The sequence below is a fragment of the Balaenoptera ricei genome, chromosome 5 (assembly GCF_028023285.1).
Source record: "Balaenoptera ricei isolate mBalRic1 chromosome 5, mBalRic1.hap2, whole genome shotgun sequence".
Lineage (NCBI taxonomy): Eukaryota > Metazoa > Chordata > Mammalia > Artiodactyla > Balaenopteridae > Balaenoptera > Balaenoptera ricei.
The window spans coordinates 115,160,475-115,182,932 of record NC_082643.1 but is presented as its reverse complement, the minus strand read 5'-3'; the positions used below and the strand labels follow the sequence as shown (position 1 = coordinate 115,182,932).

General features: G+C 35.0%; 1 protein-coding gene across 3 annotated transcripts in view; it reads right to left on the bottom strand.

The window, feature by feature from the left end:
• AP1AR (adaptor related protein complex 1 associated regulatory protein) overlaps positions 1-22,458 on the bottom strand; it is a 39,154-nt gene that overhangs the window by 12,033 nt on the left and 4,663 nt on the right. For all 3 annotated transcript variants that reach the window (XR_009503357.1, XM_059923438.1, XM_059923437.1), the window contains exons 2-6: positions 8,619-8,667; positions 8,099-8,125; positions 5,142-5,167; positions 2,698-2,794; positions 1,418-1,516 (exon numbers count right to left, since the gene is read on the bottom strand). Coding sequence is in view for 2 of the 3 variants with exons in the window: in XM_059923438.1 (XP_059779421.1) it covers positions 1,418-1,516; positions 2,698-2,794; positions 5,142-5,167; positions 8,099-8,125; positions 8,619-8,667 (298 nt within the window). In the remaining variant the exon portion in view is untranslated. The remainder of the gene's footprint in view (positions 1-1,417; positions 1,517-2,697; positions 2,795-5,141; positions 5,168-8,098; positions 8,126-8,618; positions 8,668-22,458) is intronic.

Below are 22,458 nucleotides of genomic sequence, written 5' to 3'. Positions count from 1 at the left end.
ATGGCTATAATACTGTCCTAGCAAATTCATAGGGCTACTGTTAAAATCAAATGAATTTGCATGTATCTGTATATCTTTGTGTGTCACGTATGTTGTACAGACTGCTATGTGTTCCCATATCAATATTTATTCAAGGAAGAAAAAACTCAAGAACTCAGATTTTGCATATGGAATCATTTTAGTCTTTAAAAGGTGAGCAGCAGAGAATTTATTATAGCAAAAAGAGATGTCTAAATTATAACCAGAAAGATACTTTCTTTTCTTAGTAGAAGGTGAGTTAATTTTTAAACTTTCCCATTACTTAGAACTTACTAAAAAATAAAAATAAAAAAGATACTCCTTCACATAATCTAATTAATCTGCTGAAACACCAAAAAAAAAGGAAAAAAAAAGAGAGAGAGAGAGAGAGATGAAGAGCACGGATCCCATAGAAATCACAGAAACATGATACATGATTTTTTAGTTCATCTAAGTTACAGTAATTATTATGTGACATAATCCTTGTACTACACTTCAGTTAACACTGCAGTAGAGTTCACACAGGCAAAAGAGGGAGGAAGATACTAAATAGAAAAGTGGCTAAGCAGTGCTTGAATTCTGGCTCTGCCATTTATTAGCTGTAGGATCTTAAGTTACTTAACATCTCTGTCCCTTGGTTTCATCACCTATAAAATGGGGATTAAGAACACTACCTTTCTCCTAGGATTGTTGTGACGATTTAACAAGGTAAAACATGTAAACTAATCAGAACAGTTCCTGACACTTAGCCAGGGCTCCATAAATGTCTATTATTAATAGCTGTCTGGCATTATGACAATGCCATGTTTGAATACAGCATGGTAAGATGTGATAAATCTGTTGTTTTTTCTGATAATACATCAAAGATTTCCCAAGACCCAAACTCCCAATCTCCCAAAGACACAAGTATAAAGATGAGAAATACAGAGTATTCCTATGGGGCAAAATTGCTCAGCTTACCCAATTTTAGGAAGTATAAGAAAGTCTAGCAGTTCAAGAAATTGTTAAAAAAAAAAACTCACAAAAATAAACTAAAAAATGCTGCAGAAATGATATTTAAAGGTTAGTTTTGCAATGTTTCATCTAAGAGTATATTTATTTTTCCAAAAGAATGCTGAATTTTGGAAAAGTATAAAGTTCATTTTTGGGATAAACAAGAATTAGCTTCTGGTAATTTAAAGTTAAACAGCATTCAGTATCAAGCATATAATTTGATGTTATTTCTAGCTGTTAAAGACCAACTAATTTGCCTTTAAAATTCCTAAGAGTATAGGAATAAATACATTTGTTGTTAAACAAGAAGCCCTTGATTCTAGGGGAAAAAAGTCCCAACTAAGATTTGTCACAGAAAATCAGGAGAAAAGCAGCCCTAATATATGTCGGGGTCTTTTCCCCTCACCTCCAAGAGCTTTCGCTGCTTTGCTGCCCTGGCTGCTTCACGCTGTGCAGCGTATAAAGCTTCTTCTTCTAGTCTTAACTTCTCTTCTTGTAAGGCTAACTGTACATGAACAAAACAATAAGGATTAACAAAAATCAGAACCTGTCTAACTGCTCTAAAAATAAAATGTTTCTATTTATAAAATAAAAAATAAATTATTAAAAAAAATAACTGAGCTCTACAAAGCATAATAGAATTAAAATTTCTGTGATTTCTCAATTTCTCTTTTTACAAAATAATTCAAATGATATTAAACATGTTACAGAATTCTTTAGAAGTTGAATTATAAAGTAGAGCATCTAGTTTGCATAAATACAAAACTGTTGCTTTCTTTAGAATATGCAGTGATGTGCATTCTCAACAATCGTTCCAATGCAGATCACCCTGATTAGTTTCATGGTTTGGGCCCTCCTTAGTCCAAGGTCTTTAAAACTAAGGTCAATCATATCACTGCCTACCAAAGCGAAGTAAGCTTTCACAAAGTTCATGGTGCATTGATACACATGTCCTGTATTTTATTACCATCAAGTTATTAAAAAATTACTTCCAAATTTAAGTTCCTGCCATTCATAATAGCATACGAATTGCTTTAATGATAATCTACTGCAAGTCAAATCAAATTTAAGAATCAAATTTCAACACAATATTTTTCTTTAGCCTAATATTAGCATCTATTGTGTAGCTTAAGTTAATGCTGTTGAAATCACTAATTGGTGATTAAACAGACTATTTTTAAATGTATAATGGGATATGACTAATTCCATTTAGTTTAGTGAATGCAAAACTATAATTACAGGCCACCTCTGTAAATATATTAAAGTAAATATAACATTTATGATTGTTAGAAGTACTTGGTTCACTTACTAAGAATAAATAAATCCAAGACAAAAAAAAAGATTTAAAAAAATAAACCACTTATTGTGAAACAGAGTAATTTTTAGTTTTAAACACAAAGGTGCATGTATCTTGCCAGAGTCCCTACTTGTGAATTAAGAAATTATTTTCAGAAGAATGTATTCTCTTCACTTATTGGCAGCATATGATTTCTGATAAATTGAACCAAACTAAACCAAATTATTATAGGCTGGAATAATTTTTTAACTTTTAAATCATTTTCACCTCTATATATCTAAATTTAGGTCCAATGAGTGTTCACATGCAATATATTATTTAATGATACTTTTCCCATATAAACAGAGACTTTATTATAATATATACTTAAGCAACATAAGACTATTTACCTCTTTTTGGATTTTCATATCAAGATCTTTCTGTTTTTCAACAATAGAATCATAATGCTTCTCTCTCAGGTCAACAATTTCTTCCTCAGTAAGAGGCCTACAGAGAAAAATAAGGCAGAAAAAGAAAGAAAAGGAAAAAAAAAAGGGCTGATGAGTCCAAGTTAAATAAAATACTCATAAAATCAGTGAAATTCTGAAATTTTACTGTCAAAAATGTATTAAAGCAATTTGATGCTATGATTTCAATTGTCAGAGTAAAAAATGATACATTCTAATACTTGTTATAATTTGGCATATAAGTTGAATAAGATGATATACTATCAGAGTACCTTTTTTTAGCCCTATAATCAACTTTAAAGAAATGTGGACTCCCTTTACTTTGGCTCTTCAGCCATCTGACTATATCCCAAAATGTTCATCATAAAATATAAACTTCAGTATACTATACTCTGATCTCAGCCCTCATATCATTTTGGAACTCTTAACTCTCATACCCACTGCCCTTCTATTTATCCTGCTCAATCCCTCTAACCACCCCAGGCCCTTGATCCTCCCTTTTCTGTCAGTTTATCGATCCTGATCCTCTCCTGGCTTTACTTCACTTACAACCAGTGTGGACTCTGTGGCAAATCTGAAGTACTTTCTCACCCACATACTCGCCTTCCTGCACACCTGTCATTATGCCTTATTCACCCAGATTACTCATTCTCTGAACTTGGATCATTTCCATGATTAGCTCTTTCTGCTGAGAGCTGCGAGAGAAAATCCAACATCTGTTTGGCCCTCTGACCCTAGCAATAACCCTTTACTTATACATGGCCAACTCCCTCTCACATCCTATGCTAACTACTTCAAAATCTTCACAAACACACTCCTTAAGTTCTTCATTCAAACTCTTTTCTCTTAGAAGTCAATTTCACCCCACTCTGAGACATGACGAGCCTGTCTCCAACCATCAAATCCCTCAACTTCTTGCCAGTCCTCCTCTTACCTAAGTCTATCCTCCCTACTCTTCCCTCCTTCCTCTAAAGAGGTGGTATTCCTTAATTTATTCAAGGTCACCTGTCACACTTATACTTGATTCATTCATCACTGATGCTACCCCACACAACCTTCACTCCAGAGAATTCTGTGGGACATTGCTCCATCAATTAGTACCTCTTTTCTTTAGTCTACTCTTTTTGTCTGTTTTCACCTCTCTTCCTTGTGAAGATTGGAAGAAAGGAAGGAAAGAAGAAAGGAAGAAGGAAAAACTTTCATTTGACCTATACCTATCTCTAACTACTGCTCCCTCTCTCCTTCCCATTTCAGCCAAAATGTCTGAAATTAAAAGTTTATTGATAGCACATCTAGCACTTACTATGTGTCAGGTTCTTTTCTATGCGCTTTACATATATTGACTAATTTTAATTCTCCAAACAACCCTGTAAGGTAGATACAGAGATCATACATATGAGGGAAATGAGATGAAGACAGATTATGTCCAAGTAAGTCATATAGTATGTGGCAAAGCTAGAATTTGAACCCAAGTAGTCTAGCTCCTTGCTCCTAACAACTGTGTTTCTCTTCCCTTCTATGTCCTTACTTCCCATTCTCTCATCAACTCACAACAGTCTGCCTCTGCTTTCATCGCTCTACTAACTCTAACAAAGGTAATCAATGGCTTCTATGTTGCCAAATATGAGACAGTTTAAGTCCTTATATTATTTCTTCAGTTCCATGTGGCAATGCTGACCATTCCCTCCGTTCCATTTGTCAGTCTGTCTCTACCTCCTCCCTTGGCTTTCTATGCTCTCCTGGTTCTTTTTGTCCACTGCTTCTTGGCTATCTTCTGAATCCTCTTCTAGTGTCTGCCTATTCAGTCTTCAGACCAACTGCTCTCTCTCCCTGCTCCAATCACCCCACTTCCTCCCCCTTCCCCAACTTCAGGTCTTGATAATTATCATGGTTATAACCAGCCATGTATAAGGTAATGTCTCCTCCTACTTTTGTTCCTTTAGCCCTAACTTCTGCCTAGGGCTTTTTGTTTGTTTGTTTTTTGAGGTATTACTTATATAAAGTAAAAAACATGATTAGTAAAACAAGTTTCAGAATGTCATAAGGAAGCAAAAGGGGGGGGATAAAGTTTTACAAATTCAAAGAAATGTACTTATCAATATTAATATATTAAATAGGTTTTTTAAACTAAAATACACATAACAACTTAGGTTCAGTAGGAAAGCACATAGGCACTTATGTGGATTAAATTCTTTAATGTTCAAAACAACCTTTTGAGATATGTTACTATTTGCCTCAATCTTATAGAAAGAGAAAACCAAGGTCCTGAAATGTAAACTGTTCAATGCCTCAAAGCAAGCAAATGACAGAGCTTGGATTTTCAGAGAGCTTCTTATAGTTCACATAGAAGTCGTTTGTTTTATTAAAAAAAAAAAAAAAAGCCTTACCTATGATTGCTTCCTGGGCTTTCCCCCTGTGCAAGAATTAATTAAACAATTATACAAATTTCACTAGCTGAATTCTATTTAAGGCAAGCCGATAAAATTTTTACTTAATCAAAATATTTTCTGCTTATCTATTTTACCTTGGTAACAAATTTCATTATTAAAAGTATTTTAAACAAAAAGCTTTAACATTTTACTATTTCTCAAAGGCAAAATTTAGTTTAATAACTATCTTAATTATATAGCAACCAATTGTTGGACATTTCCTAATTTTTTATAACAAATATTTACTCTACACCAAATGACCTTCTGGGTTCAAGATGGTACTAGAGAACATATTCTCTATGTTCTCATCATTTACAACTGATCTTCTTTATTCGCAGATTCTGGATTTGCAAATTCACCAATGAGTTAAAATTTATTTCCAACATCAAAACCAATGCTCCCCTCACTCTTATGGTCATTCATGGGCATGCACAGAGCAGCAAAAAATCTGGTTGCCTGACATACACATTCCCAGTTGAAGTAGAAGGTGATGCTCTGCCTTCCTGTTTCGGCACTCTTACTGTGCCCTCTTTGCAGCCTATGCAGTTGTCACTTTTTGCATTTTTGTGCTTTTTTGTTCCTGATTTTGCTGTTTAAAATGATCCCCATGTGTAGTGCTGAAGTGCTGTCTATTGTTCCTAATCATAAGAAGGTGTGACATGCCTACATGTGCCTACACATACATGTGTTAGATAAGCTTCATTCAGGCATGAATTATTAGTGCTGTTGGTAGTGAGTTCAAAGTTAATGAATCAATAATATACATTAAAATAAGGCGTCAAACAGAAACATAAAACAAGGTTGTATATTGATCAGTTGAGGAAAATGTTGTGATCAGAAGCTTGTAGGAAGCTAATTCTGTATTTCCCCTAGGAGTAATGTTCCAGTATCTACTAATTCAGTATTCACGGCAACTTCATAGAATCTAACTACCACAAATAACGAGACTGCTTTTGTTCTCTTTTGTGGGATTCTGAAATTACCTATAGTTTTTTCCTCCAAAGCAAACTGTAACTACTTTCAAGACTGATTTGGATTTATGCATTTCTTACACATTTGTGCTATTCACATCTCACAATTAAAATATATGACTAAGTAACAGCAGAAATAAAATTTCAAATGGTCCAAATTAACTTAGGAAAAAGCACTACAAAGCAGGATGTGACATTCAACTAAACCAAACACTAACTATGACATGAGAGAGGAAAAGACTGGTTAGCAAAACAAACAAACAAACAAACTCAGACCAAACAAAACGCACCTTAGGAAAACACTTGGAATCACACATTCTTTTAAAAAGCTGTATGATGGGGGGATGAACTATATTGAAGGTTAACAGAAATCTTACATTTAGTACTTGTCAGAAACTTTAAAAATATCATGTTAAGTGTTTGTTTAAAAAAATACACAGGGCTTCCCTGGTGACGCAGTGGTTAAGAATCCGCCTGCCAATGCAGGGGCCCCGGGTTCGAGCCCTGGTCCGGGAAGATCCCACACGCCGCAGAGCAACTAAGCCCATGTGCCACAACTACTGAGCCTGCGCTCTAGAGCCCGCAAGCCTAGAGCCTGTGCTCCACAACAAGAGAAGCCACTGCAATGAGAAGCCTGCACGCTACAACCAAGGGTAGCCCTCGCTGCAACTAGAGAAAGCCCGCATGCAGCAACGAAGACCCAATGCAGCCAAAAATAAATAAATAAAAATTTATTAAAAAAAAAAAAAATACACAAAATTAATGCTACTTCTGAAAAGGGAAAGAAATGAGATTCTATGAAACACTAAAATATTTGGGAGAAATTTTACTGGGAAACAAAAGGCTAAGACAGGTCCTCAAATATATTCTACCAGATAATAATAAATATTATTACTATTTTAAAAATGGATTTATACCCAAATTAATTTGGGAAATGCTAAATTGGACAAGTTTAAATAATTTTCTTTAACAGTTCTTTAACAATTTCTCTAATAGTTCTTCCCAGAACCTTTAATATGCCAATTTACACTCTGAGACTAGTATTCTGTACACACTCTGGGAAATACTGGGCTAAAGAATAATTTAAATTTGGTTTAATACATTTTTCTCTTTCCTTAAAAAACAAAAATGATGAAGAAAAAAAATAACTTGCAATGTTCTTCTAGTCAAATTCACTTTAGAGATGTGGAAAGTAGGCCCAAGGCAGGTTAAATAATTTACACAAACTCATATAATTAGTTTAGCAAAGTTGGAAATTAACACACAAACTAAAACTCTTCTAACTATACCAGTGCATAAGAAATATATACCATATTTCACTAATTCTAAAATGTACTTTTTTTTTTTTTCCATTTTAACATTTCTGTACTTGGGATGCATCTTAAAATTGATTTTTAGATGAGGTGAAATACAAAAATCAACAAAAAGAATAACTTATAAAAAAGATAATGGCTAAAGTCAGAAAGTGATTGTAGAACAAACATGTATAAATTCTACCCTCAGAAATCTATAAAAACTATGGTCAAACAATGGGTCTACTCTGGATTGTTGAGGAATTTTACCTTAGGTAAGATGGCAAGATGTTAGAAATATCTTTTTTTAAAGTTCCTCAAGTTCTACAGAATACTTTAAAAACCTGTTTTATATATATGTATACATATACACACACACACATATAATATATAACTGATATATGAAACTATATATAATATATATGTAGTATATATAGTATTACATATGTTAAATAATAGAAAATTCTGAATAATTTGCTAATATAAATTAGTAAAAGAAGGAAACGATAAGGGACTAAAAAGTAAAAATAACAACTAAGAAGTAAAAATTCTAAAATAAAAGATAATATAATAAAAATTAAAAAAAATAATTATCAGAACTTATGACTAATGAGAACAAATATGGATTTTATACTGCTGTGAAAATACTTACTTCATCACTTTCTACTAGATTCTCAAACTGAAACAACAAGAAAGTGAGTGTTAGGATGAATATTTGTCTAAGGTACATATCTCACAAAAAATTATATGGTGGAGTTGCTCAAAATCAACTTGCTGTTTTGATTCTGCCACACCTCTACTAGGGCAGACCAATGATCTGTCTCTAGAATCACTGGCTTCTATAAGCCACTATAATTGATAGAAGTGTACCCTCTCCCTCAGTTGTGTAGGGCAGAAAAAAGACAAAAATAAACAAAAAAACCCACCACTCCTTAAGTAGAAATAACAATTCTACTAGAAGAATGGGATCTTAATCTTTTGCAAACTTGTTCTCCCTATTCATGCTTCCCCCACCACTCCAATTCTCTCCCTATTCACTAGTATCAATAATATTGAAATATAAATAGTCCATACTAAATTTAGGTACAGAGCCTTCCCCTTACTTAAAAAAAAGTGTCTCTCCTGCCCTTCCGAAGGTAGTTTTATTCAATCAGATTTACGACTCTACTTACCTCTATAGTTAAGTGCTCACCTCTTGAGCATGTTCTAAAATACTTGGATCTGGGAAGAAAAACAGGAAAACAACTTTAAAAACTACAATCAATCCTGTGGCATAAAAACATTTCCTCAAAAGCAACTTTAAATTCTCCAATATATAGTATCTTATATTTAAAAAAGAAACCACTAAACTTACATAAGAATATAAACACTCCAGATTTTTAAACTTAGTGTTTAGTCAACCAATATTTTTCTATTGGTCCTAATATTTTCTACACCTGTAATAATAAGTTAATTTACTATATTTACTACATAGAACAGAATACAATTAAATTTAAAACTTTATCTCATTTTTACTGTATCAAGAAAAATATCTTGTTAAAGTACTGCTGTGTTAAATAATGTATAAGAGCATGTTCCCAATTTTGTTAAACATTTGCAAAACAACAAAAATCTAAAAAAGATATACGCCAATATGTGAAGAGTAGTTATCTCTAGATGGTGGGATCATATATGTTTATATAAAGCTTAGGTGCTGGGATTTCCCTGGTGGCGCAGTGGTTGAGAATCTGCCTGCCAATGTAGGGGACATGGGTTCGAGTCCTGGTCTGGGAAGATCCCACATGCCACAGAGCAACTAGGTCTGTGAGCCACAACTACTGAGCCTGTGCGTTTGGAGCCTGTGCTCCGCAACAAGACAGCCCGCGACAGTGAGAGGCCCGCGCACCGCGATGAAGAGTGGCCCCCACTTGCCACAACTAGAGAAAGCCCTCGCACAGAAATGAAGATCCAACACAGCCAAAAATAAATAAATTAAAAAAAAAAAAAAAGATATACATACTACTCTGTATTAAAAAAAAAAAAAAAGCTTAGGTGCTTTTTATTCTCATCCCATGCCTGCACAAATAAAAGAAAGAAAATGAAAAACAATATACATCACATATACATCAACCAAATAATCCATTACATTAATTTTTCCAACTAGGGTGAAATATTGACTTTAATTTTAATTTCTCCTCACAATGTATACATATATCAAATCACCACAATGTATACTTTAAATGTCTTGCAATTTTGTCAGTTATACCTCAGTAAAGCTGAAATTTAAAAATTCTGGTTATTATCTTCCGCTCCTACTAGTGAAACTTACATGTAGTCAAATAAGCATCTCCTTTGTTATATCTGCTCCAAAGATATCACCACATTCTGTTAACTATATGTCCTCTAACTATTATAGTATGAAACCTGGTACAGGACAGAGCCCCTCAAGCTCCTTTACTACTGGAAGCACCAGGAAATTTTAAGACTTTCACTTCTAATGTGGATCCTGTTATTGCTGCCTAAATTGATGGCACAGAAGACCCCCCCATCCTCCCATGGGGATCCAAAATCACATTATGGGTTCCTAATGTGTCAGGACTCTTGAACAAAAAGCACTCCTTTGAGAGATGGGAAGAATCCTGGGGTTATGACAGGTCAGAATGCTTTGTGTTATGAGTGTATGTGTGCAGAGGTGGTGGATGGGTTTAGTAAAAGAGAATGGTATATTATCATGGCTAAGTTTTTATTACCATAAAGAAGAAAAAAAGCAATTTTTCCTGTACAATTTTTATTTGCTAACAGATGCAAGGTAGTTTTATTGCCCATTAAGAGATCATTGGTAAAAATGGAACATTTGGTATTGTCATCCCATAGATCTAATAATTCATGGAACATATCCAATATAAATAAAATACCCCAATTCTCTAGGCATCTAGTGCTCCCATTGTTTTATTTTCCCTATTTCTCAAATAAAAACAGACATGAGTTGAGCCTTCCAGTAGCACTGTGTTCTGGCATTAGGATTCATGCATAAAGTGCTATACGCTCTCCCTCAGCAACCATCACTCTCTTCCCTGAATGAAGAGTTTGCCTCTGATTAATCTATTTCCTCTTCCAGGCTTACTGAATGATATAACTGAATAGTAAAATAAAGTTTAGTAATACCAAGTATCCCAGTATAAGCCATCAGTGTGACTTCACTGCTGAAACAAAGCCTGAAGCTAAGACTGTCTCAATACAAACCAAGGGAAGTAACTGTTGCACTACACTTACATTAGATGGCACAGTACTGTGTTCTGTCCCAATTTTATACAGATATATAGCTAACTTCAGTAGAAGCCCAAGGTGTTGGCTGTTGTAAATGTCTACCTTTTCTGTCCCCTCTCTCCACATCTAACTATGATGAGGACAATCATGTTCTTGCATGACTCTGACTCCCTGATTATCTGACCAACCTAGATCATAGTCATCCCCCAGACCTCATTTGATTGGTTCAGGGTTATAGAGAAACTGACCAGACAGAGATATACCCTCCTGAGAGCTCTAGGGAGTTGCTAGGGGTTATACTTCTGACAATCTGCAAAGAGGAATGAAATCAATTGAAAGAGTGTTCTGACAGTGTTGAAGTCATCCCTAAGGACCAGTTGCATCCCTGCCCTGCCCTGCCCATAGTTTCCTTAGTACTTGACAAACCTAGTATCCTTATAAGTAATTCTACCTTTTGCCTATGATAGTTTGATTTGGGTTTCTGTCCCCATAACCAAAGTCCTGTCTAATAAGTAAACAAGAGTCTAAGGGACAGAATGGCAAAAGAGCAAATTAAAAAAATAGCAAAAAAAATTTTAATGGAAGGAAAACAAAAAAGCAAAATAAGTTTGGAAGAAAATTCAAGCTTTCCTTTTAGGACAGATTAGATTGAGACCTTATTACTCACAAAGGGCACATACTGACTCCTACTACCATAAATGCTAAGATTATATTGATAGATTAAAGTAATATGCAATTTGGCAAACTCAGGGGTAACATTTTTATTAGAAGAGCTTTATCCTGGAATTTATCTGAAAAGAAGATGAGAAACTTTGTGATACATATTTTAAAAGTAATTAGAAAGGCAGTTTTTGAAAGTATCCTTTCAGATTTCAGAGTGCTCTCCATTACTTAAGTAGTAAATGAAAGAAACTGAAACTAAAATCTTTCTGTATTATTGGATGCTTAAAAGCCTAACACATTTTGAATGTGACTTTTTCAGTATTTCCCATTATAAACTGTCCTGACAGGAATAAAGATGCAGATGTAGAGAATGGACTTGAGGACACGGGGAAGGGGAAGGGTAAGCTGGGAAGAAGTGAGAGAGTGGCATGGGTTTATATATACTACCAAATGTAAAATCGATAGCTAGTGGGAAGCAGCCGCATAGCACAGGGAGATCAGCTCAGTGCTTTGTGACCACCTAGAGGGGTGGGATAGGGAGGGTGGGAGGGAGACAGAAGAGGGAGGGGATATGGGGATATATGTTGTAAAAAAAAAAAAACTGTCCTGATACTTTGTGTTCTCTTTTTAAAATATTTTTTTAACATCTTTATTGGAGTATAATTGCTTTACAATGGTGTGTTAGTTTCTGCTTTACAACAAAATGAATCAGCTATACATATACACATATCCCATATATCCCCATACCCCTCCCTCTTGTGTCTCCCTCCCACCCTCCCTATTCTTAATTAGATGAGAATTCACAAAAGAGAATTTTTTTTTTTTGTCTTTGGCATTTACTTTTCCCCCAATTATCTTTTTATACATGATTTGTTCAAATCAGATTTTAAACAAGGTGCACACACTGCATTTGCTTGTTAGGCCTCTTAAGCCTCTTTAACAGCCCTCCTTCCTGCACCATCACCTTTTTTCATGTCATTTGCCCCACAGAATTTCTCACTTCCTAGATCTGGCTGATATTTTTCCTCTTGGTATTATTAAAGTTTTTCCTCTACCCTCTGTATTTCCTGGTAATTTTATTTAAAACCTTGATTATATTGAGTGCAATTTTTTTAGGCAAGAACCCTTCATATGTGGTACTTGCTACTGAATCAAATTATGAGGAACTTTATTTTTGTCTGCTTCACTTTTACTGACACTAAGAATGACCTGTAGGTTCAGGTATTATCCGTCTAATCCATCCCTTACAAAGCTTCACATCATCCTTTTACCAAATGGTTTTAGCATCCATTGATAAAATCATTTCAGCTCTATTATTGCATTAGAAGGTACAAAAATCATGATTTTTTATTACTAACATTCCTCAAGAATTTATTAGCGGTATAAAAACTTCAGTGGAAAATCCAGAATAGATGATCTGCCATAAGTTTTAAGAGGCCCAATTAGGAAGCTATCATAATAGTACAGCAGAGAAATGATGGTAGCTTGGATCACCAAATTGAAGTAATGAGTAGTTCTGAAGAAAAGGCTGATAGAATTTCCTAATATATTAGCTGTAAGAGTATATATTAAAAGGAAGAATCAAGGATGCTCCTAAGTTTTTGGCCTGAACAACTAGAATGGAGTTGCCATTTACTGAGATAAAGAAGTCTTGGAAAGGAGCAGGTTTGTGTTTTTAGATGCCTTGAACTTGACGTCCACACAGTTAAGAGTCTAGATGAGAGTCCTCTATTCAAATTCCAAGCCTAGAACATTAACATCAGTCCAAACACCCCTTGAGAGTACTTTCTATAACTAACCCTGGGGCTACTTCTCAATCTCAGATCAGTAAGAACACTATACTTTTCTTTCTTGCTTCAAACCTAGGAAATTAATCTTGTTTTCTTTTCCTATCCTAAGGAATGTTGGCTGTAGACAAAGATGCAATGTCAGCAATCTTTCCCCTCCTATACATATGCTTCATGTTATCACCAATACATACACACGTCTATGGTTTTTAAGGATTTTACTTCTAATCACTATGGAAAAATAGAAGTATAGCTTTTTCCTGGGAAAGAGAGGAAGAATGAGTTATCTCTGAACAAGTTAGAAATATAGGAACCAAAAATTAAAACTACAAAAACAATACAGAATGGATCAGTTACCTTGACAAGCTGGCTCACCTTTATGAAACAGAATGGCTCCTGGGTTTTAAGACTTAAAGGAGAGGTAATAAGATGACATCTAAAAGAAGAACATGATAAGTAGAGAAAATGGAAGACCAGAACAAAGAGAAGCAAATGTTAGCAGAGTTCATCCAAAGTCTACCTGTACTAGGGTCCCTGGTTCAAGGAACTGAGCTGTCTGGCCTCAGTGGTAGGTAATGCTCCAAGGTAATGAGTTATTTGAATTGTATAATTAACTTTTTCTGAATCTATTCTCACTAAGCACCTCCACCTCATTATTCTTTACTCATAATGAAAGAATGTCCTTATCTCAAGATACAAGTACTATATAGTTCCTGGACAGTTATATTTTTCATTTTTAATTCCTAAATTTGCCTTTGTTTTTTTAATATCTGACCCAATAAGGCTGAGAGCAAGAGCCTGAGACAAGGTGAAATCACCAATGTGGTTGTTCAAACAAAATTACTATGTATCAATGAGACAACAAAACTAGCCACAGGAAAAATCACAGGGCTTAATCAGGTCTCCCAAGTACTGTGCACTTATATTTCATTATAGTACAATACATAGCTCCTGGTTGGGAATATTTTCTTCAACAATGAAGTTTTAGTTGTGTATAAGGAGGCACTGTTTTAAAAAAGAGCAAAGGAAAATGAGGTAAAAAGAAATAGAACCATAGTCTAAAACCAGAAATTTGGTACTAACCAATTAAAGAACATTTCCAACAACATTCAGCGAAAGTTAAATCTTAGAAGGAAAGATAAAAAACAAACTGAGTAAAAGCAATGTTTACTGCAAAGGCCTGACTCTTGATTACTGTTATTTAATTTAGAGAAATAACATTTTGCTTCCTTCAATTTGAAAAAAAATTATTACTTTATTGACTTGAAGTTTCTGACTATATATGATGCTACAAAACTAAAGTGTAACAAACAGGCTATTTCTATAATGGACAGCAAAGAGAGACTTATATTTACTGAGTACCTACAATGGGCAGGTTTGGTTAAGTATGTATGAGCTTAGTTTTTATATGTATTTTACATACGTTCCTTACCACAATAATCCTAAGGTACTGTAATCTTATTGAGTGGATCTTCACTGTCTAATATGACAGCCACACATGTGGCTATCAAGCACTTTGACATACGGCTAGTCTGAATTGAGAAGGTTATTTGAAATACACACTGGAATTTGGAGACTTAGTACAAAAAAAAAAAAGAATATAAAATATCTAGCTCCAATAACTAAGCTCTTTATAACATATATCCATGATCAAACACATATCTTTTATGTTGTTTCCTTAATCCTCCTCCAAGTTTAACTGATCATAGTTCTGCAGTTAAAAACACTGATGTTCATGTTCGAATACTACTTGTGCAACTTGTAAACTAAAAAGTATGCTGATTTTACATGTAATGTTGCTCACAATAGGTGCTTTTAGTACACTCTTAGAAGAAAAAATAAGTTTGTATTATTCATAAAAAGTTTTTCACTAAATATTGGGGGTAGATAAATCTGGTGACATTTAAAAGAAAATCTGGTCTAATATCTTCATCATTAACTTCTTAAGAAGCTAAAAAATAAAGGAGAATGGCCATCCTACTTTTGCAGACTCTACTGTTAGCATTTAAGTGGGTCATATTGGACAAAGCTCCCTAAATTTACTAAGAAAAATTATAAAATCAAACAGTATACAACAATTTAAGATTTTTCTATTATGCAAACATGATTGCTTGAAAATAAAAATACAAAGCTAAAAACCATATTCTCTGCTTTCATATGTGTAACATTTGACTAAAGCTATTGAATATCAAATTAATTTCATTTACAGGCATACTTCAGAGATAGTGTGGGTTCGATTCGAGACCATTACAATAAAGTGAATACTACTGTAATAAAGCAAGTCACACGAATTTTTTTGGTTTCCCAGTGCACATAAAAGGTATGTTTATTATACCTATTATCTTGTAATAACCTATAATGGAGTATAATCTGCAAAAATGCTGAATCACTATGCTGTACACCTTAAACATAATATTGTAAATCAACTATACTTCAATTTTAAAAAAGTTATGTTTACACTATACTGTAGTCTATTAAGTGCGCAATAGCATTATGTCTAAAAAAAACAATGTACATACCTTAATTAAAAAATACTTTTTTGCTAAAAAAAGCTAACCATTGACTGAGCTTTCAGAGAGATCATAATCTTTTTGCTGGTGAGGGTCTTGCCTAGGTGTTGAGAGCTGCTGACTGATGAGGGTGGCGGTGGCTGAGGGGTGGGTGTCTGTGGCAATTTCTTAAAATAAGACAACAATGAAGTTTGCTGCTTGATTGGCTCTTCCTTTCACAAATAGTTTCTCTGTAGCATGCAATACTGTTTGATAGCATTTTACTCAGTAGAGCTTCTTTCAAAATTGGAGTCAATCCTTTCAAACCCTGCCACTGCTTTATCAACTAAGTTTATGTAATATTCTAAATCCTTTGTTGTCATTTCAACATCTTTACAGCATTTTCACCAGGAGTAGATTCCATCTCGAGAAACCACTTTCTTTGCTGACCCATCAGAAGCAACTCCTCATCCATTAAAGTTCTATCATGAGATTGCAGCAAATCAGTCACATCTTCGAACTCCACTTCTAATTCTGCTTCTCTTGTTATTTCCACTACATCTGCAGTTACTTCCTCCACTGAAGTCTTGAACCCCTCAAGGTCATCCATGAGGGTTGGAATCAACTTCAAAACTCCTGTTAATGTTTAAATTTTGACCTCTTCCAATGAATCATGAATGTTCTTAATGGCATCTAGAATGGTGAATCCTTTCCAGAAGGTTTTAAATTTACCTTGCCCAGATCCATCTGAGGAATCACTATCTTTGGCAGATATTGCCTTACAAAATGTATTTCTTAAATATAAGCCTTAAAAGTTGAAATTACTCCTTGATCCATGGGCTGCAGAATGGAGGCTGTGTTAGCAGGCATGAAAACAACATTAATCTCATTGTACATCTCCATCAGAGCTCTTGACTGACCAGGTGCATTGTCAATGAACAGCTGTAGTTTGAAAGGAAACTTTTTTTCTGAGCAGTAGATTTCAACAGTGGGCTTAAAATATTCTGTAAACCATGTTGTAAACAGATGTGCAGTCAATTAGGCTTTGTTGTTCCATTTATAGAGCACAGAGTAGATTTAGCATAATTCTTAAGGGCCCTAGGATTTTTTGAATGGTAAATAAGCACTGGCTTCAACTTACAGTCACCAGCTGCATTAGCCCCAAACAAGAGAATCAGCCTGTCCTTTGGAGCCAGGCATTCTCCTCTCTAGCTATGCAAGTCCTAGATGGCATCTACTTCCAATAGAAGGCTGCTTCATCTACATTGAAAACCTGCTGTTTAGTATAACCACCTTCATTATCTTAGCTAGATCTTCTGGATAACTTGCTGTAGTTTCTATATCAGCACTTGCTGCTTTCCCTTGCATTTATAAAGATGGCTTCTTTCCTTAAAGTTCATAAACCAACCTCTGCCAGCTTCAAACTTCTCTGCTGTAGTTCACCTCTCTCAGCCTTCACAGAATTGAACAGAGTTAGAGCCTTACTCTGGATTAGGCTTTGGCTTAAGTGAATGTTGTGGTTGGTTTGACTTCTACCCAGACCACTAAAACTTTCTGCATATCAGCAATGAGGCTGTTTCACTTATCATTTGTGTGTTCAGTGGAGTAGCACTTTTAATTTCCTTCAAGGACTTTTCCTTCGCATTCACAACTTGGCTAACTGGCACAAGAGGCCTAGCTTTCAGCCTATCTTGGCTTTTGACATGCCTTCCTTATGCCATAAAAATTGCTGGAATCAGCTTGTCAAGTTCAGTGCAACTGCTGGAATTGCATTGAATTCAGATCTTTCTATTCATGAACATGGTATTGTCCTCCATTTATTTTGGTTTTAAATGTTGTTTTGGTCTTACAGATCTATTATTGATTTATCCCTAGTTATTTATATTTTTCATTGCTAACACAGAAAGTAATTTTTAAAATATGCATTATCTGTTTGTTGCTGGTATACAGGAATAAAGTTTTAATACAACTAATAGATAGCATTTCACATTAATAGTTCAGGAACAATATCTGATAATACCAAGTGTTAGGAAGTGGTACAATGAAAACCCACTGTTGGCAGAAGTATAAACTGAGATAATTGCTTTGAAAAGTCTGATATGTTCTAGTAAATTTGAAGATGTGCATGAGCTATGACCCAGCAATTCAATTCCTGGGTACGCCTAAAGAGTCTCCTGTACATGTGTACAAAGAAACATTTACAAGAATGTTAACTGAAGTAGTTTGTAATAGTAAAAAAAAAAGTCTTGAAATAATCTAAATGCTTATCAACTTAAGCATTGGCTTATTCACTCAATGAAACACTACAAAGTAGTAAAAATGAATGAACCTGAGCTGCATGTACTAAGATGGAAATTTTGAATGAATATTTCAGTTAAGAATCACTACCCTAAATCAAAGACTTAATCAATCAATGTTTATTGTATTTGAAGTGACTATATCGGGGAATGAAAACACCATTATTTCCTTCAAATTAAGAAGAGAAAACGTGGTCCTCATAAAAAGCTGCAAGTGCTAGGAACCATGTGAATCCTAGAGAAATGAGTGGGGATAAATGCACAGAGACTGAGGGAATGCATGAATAATTATGCAATTAAAACTTGAGTCTAGGCAAGAAATGATGATAGCTTGGACTAGAGTGGTGTAAGAGAAATGAATAGTTTAAAGAAATATTTAGACGATAAAAAACATCTGGTATGGGAGATGGACTGGAAAATGAGAGATGAGAAGTATCAGAATCTCAATGGGGATGTAACAGAAAAGCAGCAGTCAAGAATGGAGGTACAGGGACTTCCCTGGTGGTGCAGTGGTTAAGAATCTGCCTGCCAATGCAGGGGACACGGGTTCAATCCCTGGTCTGGGAAGATCCCACATGCTGCGGATCAGCTAAGCCCGTGTGCCACAACTACTGAGCCTGTGCTCCAGAGCCCATGAGCCACAACTACTGAGCCTGCATGCCACAACTACTGAAGCTGCGTGCCTAGAGGCCATGCAATGAAGAGTAGCCCCTACTTGCTGCAACTAGAGAAAGCCAGCGCACAGCAACTAAATGTCAGGGGTGAAAACGATAAAGGACAAAGTGATGTAAGATGCTGGAAAGGCCCTCTAGGAATACACATAAAATAAAGCTGAGCTGTGAAATAACTGGTTAAAGTCCCATCATGTGTGCATTTAACTTTCATGAATTCAGTCATATGCCCTGGAGGGAAGGGTGAAGTGAGAAATAAGATGGGCAACAATCCACCATCGTATTCAAGAGTGTGTATACTCAGGTGTATTAATTATGGTGAAAGTTGAGCTGCCGAAACAGGTTCCAAAAACAATAATTTAAAGAAAACAGAAATCTATTTTCCCTCTTTTTAAAAACAGTCTAGAGCACTCCAAAGCCATCCATGGACATTCCTTTATACACAATCCTTATGCCCCTGAGAGCTGTCTCTAAGTAATGTAAGTTTCTATATAACCATTCTACTATTGCTGATGATGTGAAAGTAGACTCAAATATGTAAAGGATATTAAAAGGGTAGAAAAGATAGACTATCATACTCCGAATGATCGTGGCATGTAAAGGAATTTGGAAAAGCTTGAAAGTAAAGAGGTACAAAAGTGGCAATTCTTGCATATATATTTATTTGTCAGTGTTGTGAAGGCAGATATCAAGACAATCTTTTATTAAGGATAAAATCAGTCTCATCAAGAATAGAATGAAAATGCAGTTTTTTATGCTTCTACATGTTATTATGGAAAGCAGGCAAATACTCATATCAAAGTGACTTAAGTAAAAGATAACTAAAAAATTCTCATATATCCTACATTGTTATTGTTCCTTTTCTTCATATTCTCTTGTATAGTATCTGTTAAAATAATAGTCTTTCCTTATATTTTCTGTTTGACATTATTAAAAAATAATGAAGAACTATGGTAAACTGTTCCACAATCTATTAAAAATTAAAAGCTTCCCAAGTCTACTCTTTTCTGGACAAAAGATTGGAAAGGTTACAAATGGAAGCCTGGCAAAAACTATTACATTGAAGATGATGGACACATTGTTTTTCAATTAGTATCAAATACATCAGTGAAGATTTAACCATTCAAATCTCAAGGGATGATCTATCAACAGATTTTCCAGGTAGAACAGCATCAACATAGGTGGTAATAATAAAGTAATAATATTTACTGTTAAATAAGCCCCTCCCTAATGAAGGCAAATTTAGGAAGACTGGATGTTCAAAAAATTTATTGTGTTCCTTGGAAGAGACAAATCTTCCTGTTGAACATGTTGAAGATGGAAACCATGGGTTTAAAAAAAAAGTCACTGTCCTTTAAGAGGAGCCTGATTTAGAGGAGACCAACAACTAGAAGGGATCTTAGAGGTCCTTTAGTTCTTTCTCGGTCATCCTCTGCAGTCTGTGAGCAGCATCTGAAATTGTTGACCACCTTCTTCTTTCAGAAACTGTTGCCACTTACATGTCTATGATTTTGAACGTTCTAATTTTTCTTACTTCCCTGGATAACTGAATGACAGACATAGCTATGTATTTATATTTAAAATACAGAAGTGAGTAAAAATTGACCCATGTACCCAGGAGGTTTACAGTCTAATGGGGTAGCCACACAGGTAAATTAACAACTACCATGCTCTGAAAGGGATATGTTCAGATGAAGAGCATCAAAAATCAGCTGAAGGAGAAGGAATTAGCCAGGCCCCCAAGTAGTGGAAAGGAATGTTTCAGGGAGCAGCAGCTACCAAAGGCAAAGGGGAATGAAAAGATCAAGACTGCATATATTAATTCTGCCAACAAGCATTTACTAAACATCTACTACATACTATGCACATAACTTGGAGCTGTGTATTCAACGGTAAGCAAAACAGGCATGAACTTGTTCCTTTACACTGAGAGTGGAAGACACACATTAACCAAATAATCACACTATTTCAGGTATAATTGTAACCCGAGGAAGTGCTGAGAGGATAAGGAAGATGGTTCCATCATGGTGTGAGAACTCATCCACTAAGGGTAGGAAAGAGATTAGGAAGAATTCTGTGGGAAATAATCCTTGAGCTGGCATCTAAAAGATGAGTGAGTAGGAGTTATCTAACTAAAAAGGGAAGAAACTGATTCAAGGAAGAGTGTGGCATAAATGAGGCAAAAAAAAAAAAAAAAAAAAGGCAAGGAATAGATAATGTGAGGTCTTGAAAGCTACATTAAATATTTCAGTCTTTATCCTAGAAGTATGGTAAACCACTGAAGAAAATGGTAGAGGACATTCAGAACTTGACAACGTGGATTTGGAGGATGAGTGAAAGGGAGGAGTTTATTATGATTCGCAGGTTCATGGCTTTGGTAACTGTATATTATTTTACTACTCACAAAATAGGACACAAAGTAGTAAAAATGGTCGGGGCTTTAAAAAAATGAAGAAAAGGAATAAAGAACTGTGAGCAGGAAAGAAAGATGAGCTCAACTTTACAAACCGAATTTGAGGTTATGTTGATACCCAAGGGGAAATAGTAGGCAATTAAGATATTCAGGGCTCAGACTGAGATGACTGAGCTCATTAGTACGCAGGTAGTAGGTAAGGTCATGTGTTTTCCTGCCATCACCCAGGGAAAGTACATTAAGGAAGGAAAATATATTAAGGAAGAACAGAGTGAGATTCAGAACACAGCCCTGGGGAGTCTTCAAGGTACAACACAGAATGTTCAGGAAATTCATATCCATTTAAGTCTGCTACTATTTGCCTTCCTAACTTCTGAAATTTCAAGAGAAATATCTTATGCTTGTATATTTCTCAAAGCTGACAAACATGCAGAAAACCAAACTGAATCGTTCAATAATGACTACTGATTAGTATATTTTAGCAATATACATTATGATAAAATATTTAACATTCTCATTCTCTATACGGTCTCTTTAAAAAGTAAGTCAACATAAAACTGGTAGGATATATATTTAACTATGTGAGTGATGCCAAAGTTAGGGAATTATCTTGAGGAAAAAAAAGGAGAAAATACTGTTCCCTAGATTTTACAAGTTCATAAATAATACTCATTCATTCAGTAAACATGAGATACTAAAAATGAAGAAAGATAAAGATGAAACATAGTCCCCGACCTTTAGAAGCTCTCAATCCATACCATGGTATATACCAGGAGGCAGCAGACTATGGTCCACAGGCCAAATCTGGCCCAATGCCTGTTTCTGTAAAGAAAGTTTTATTGGAACACAGTCACATTCACTTATTTACATATTATCTATGGCTGCTTTTGTGCTAAAACGGCAATGGTGAATAGCTGCAACAGAGACCTTATGGCCTGCAAAGCCTAAAATATGCATTACTTGGCCCTTTACAGAAAAAGTTTTCAATCCCTAATACACAGCAGATTTAGGCCTGTAGAAAATATTACTGCCTCAGGGAGATAATATTGTTTCAGGGGGTTAGAGCAGGTTTCACAGGGAAGGTAATATTTAAGGATAAGTAAAAGCTCACCAAGAACAGGAAAAGAAGAAAACTATCACATACAAAGGCACAAGATGAGAGAACTCTGTATGTTAGGAAAACAGAACCAGGTATAGTCCAACTGGTATACAGGCCATTGGGGATGTACCAAGTGAAAGAATGGCAGAGAATCCTTTCACTAATTCCCCCCGCCTGTGCTGCCACGCTATGTACACAAGGAGTAAAATCTACAATTTTAATGCTATGCTCTAAGGAAAATATAATTAGAAAATGCAGTTAGTCTAGTAAAATAGATTAAGGTTAAGTTATCTTGTCAGGAGTCTGAACTTCATACTACTCTGAATTGGAAGGTTATCATTTATCAA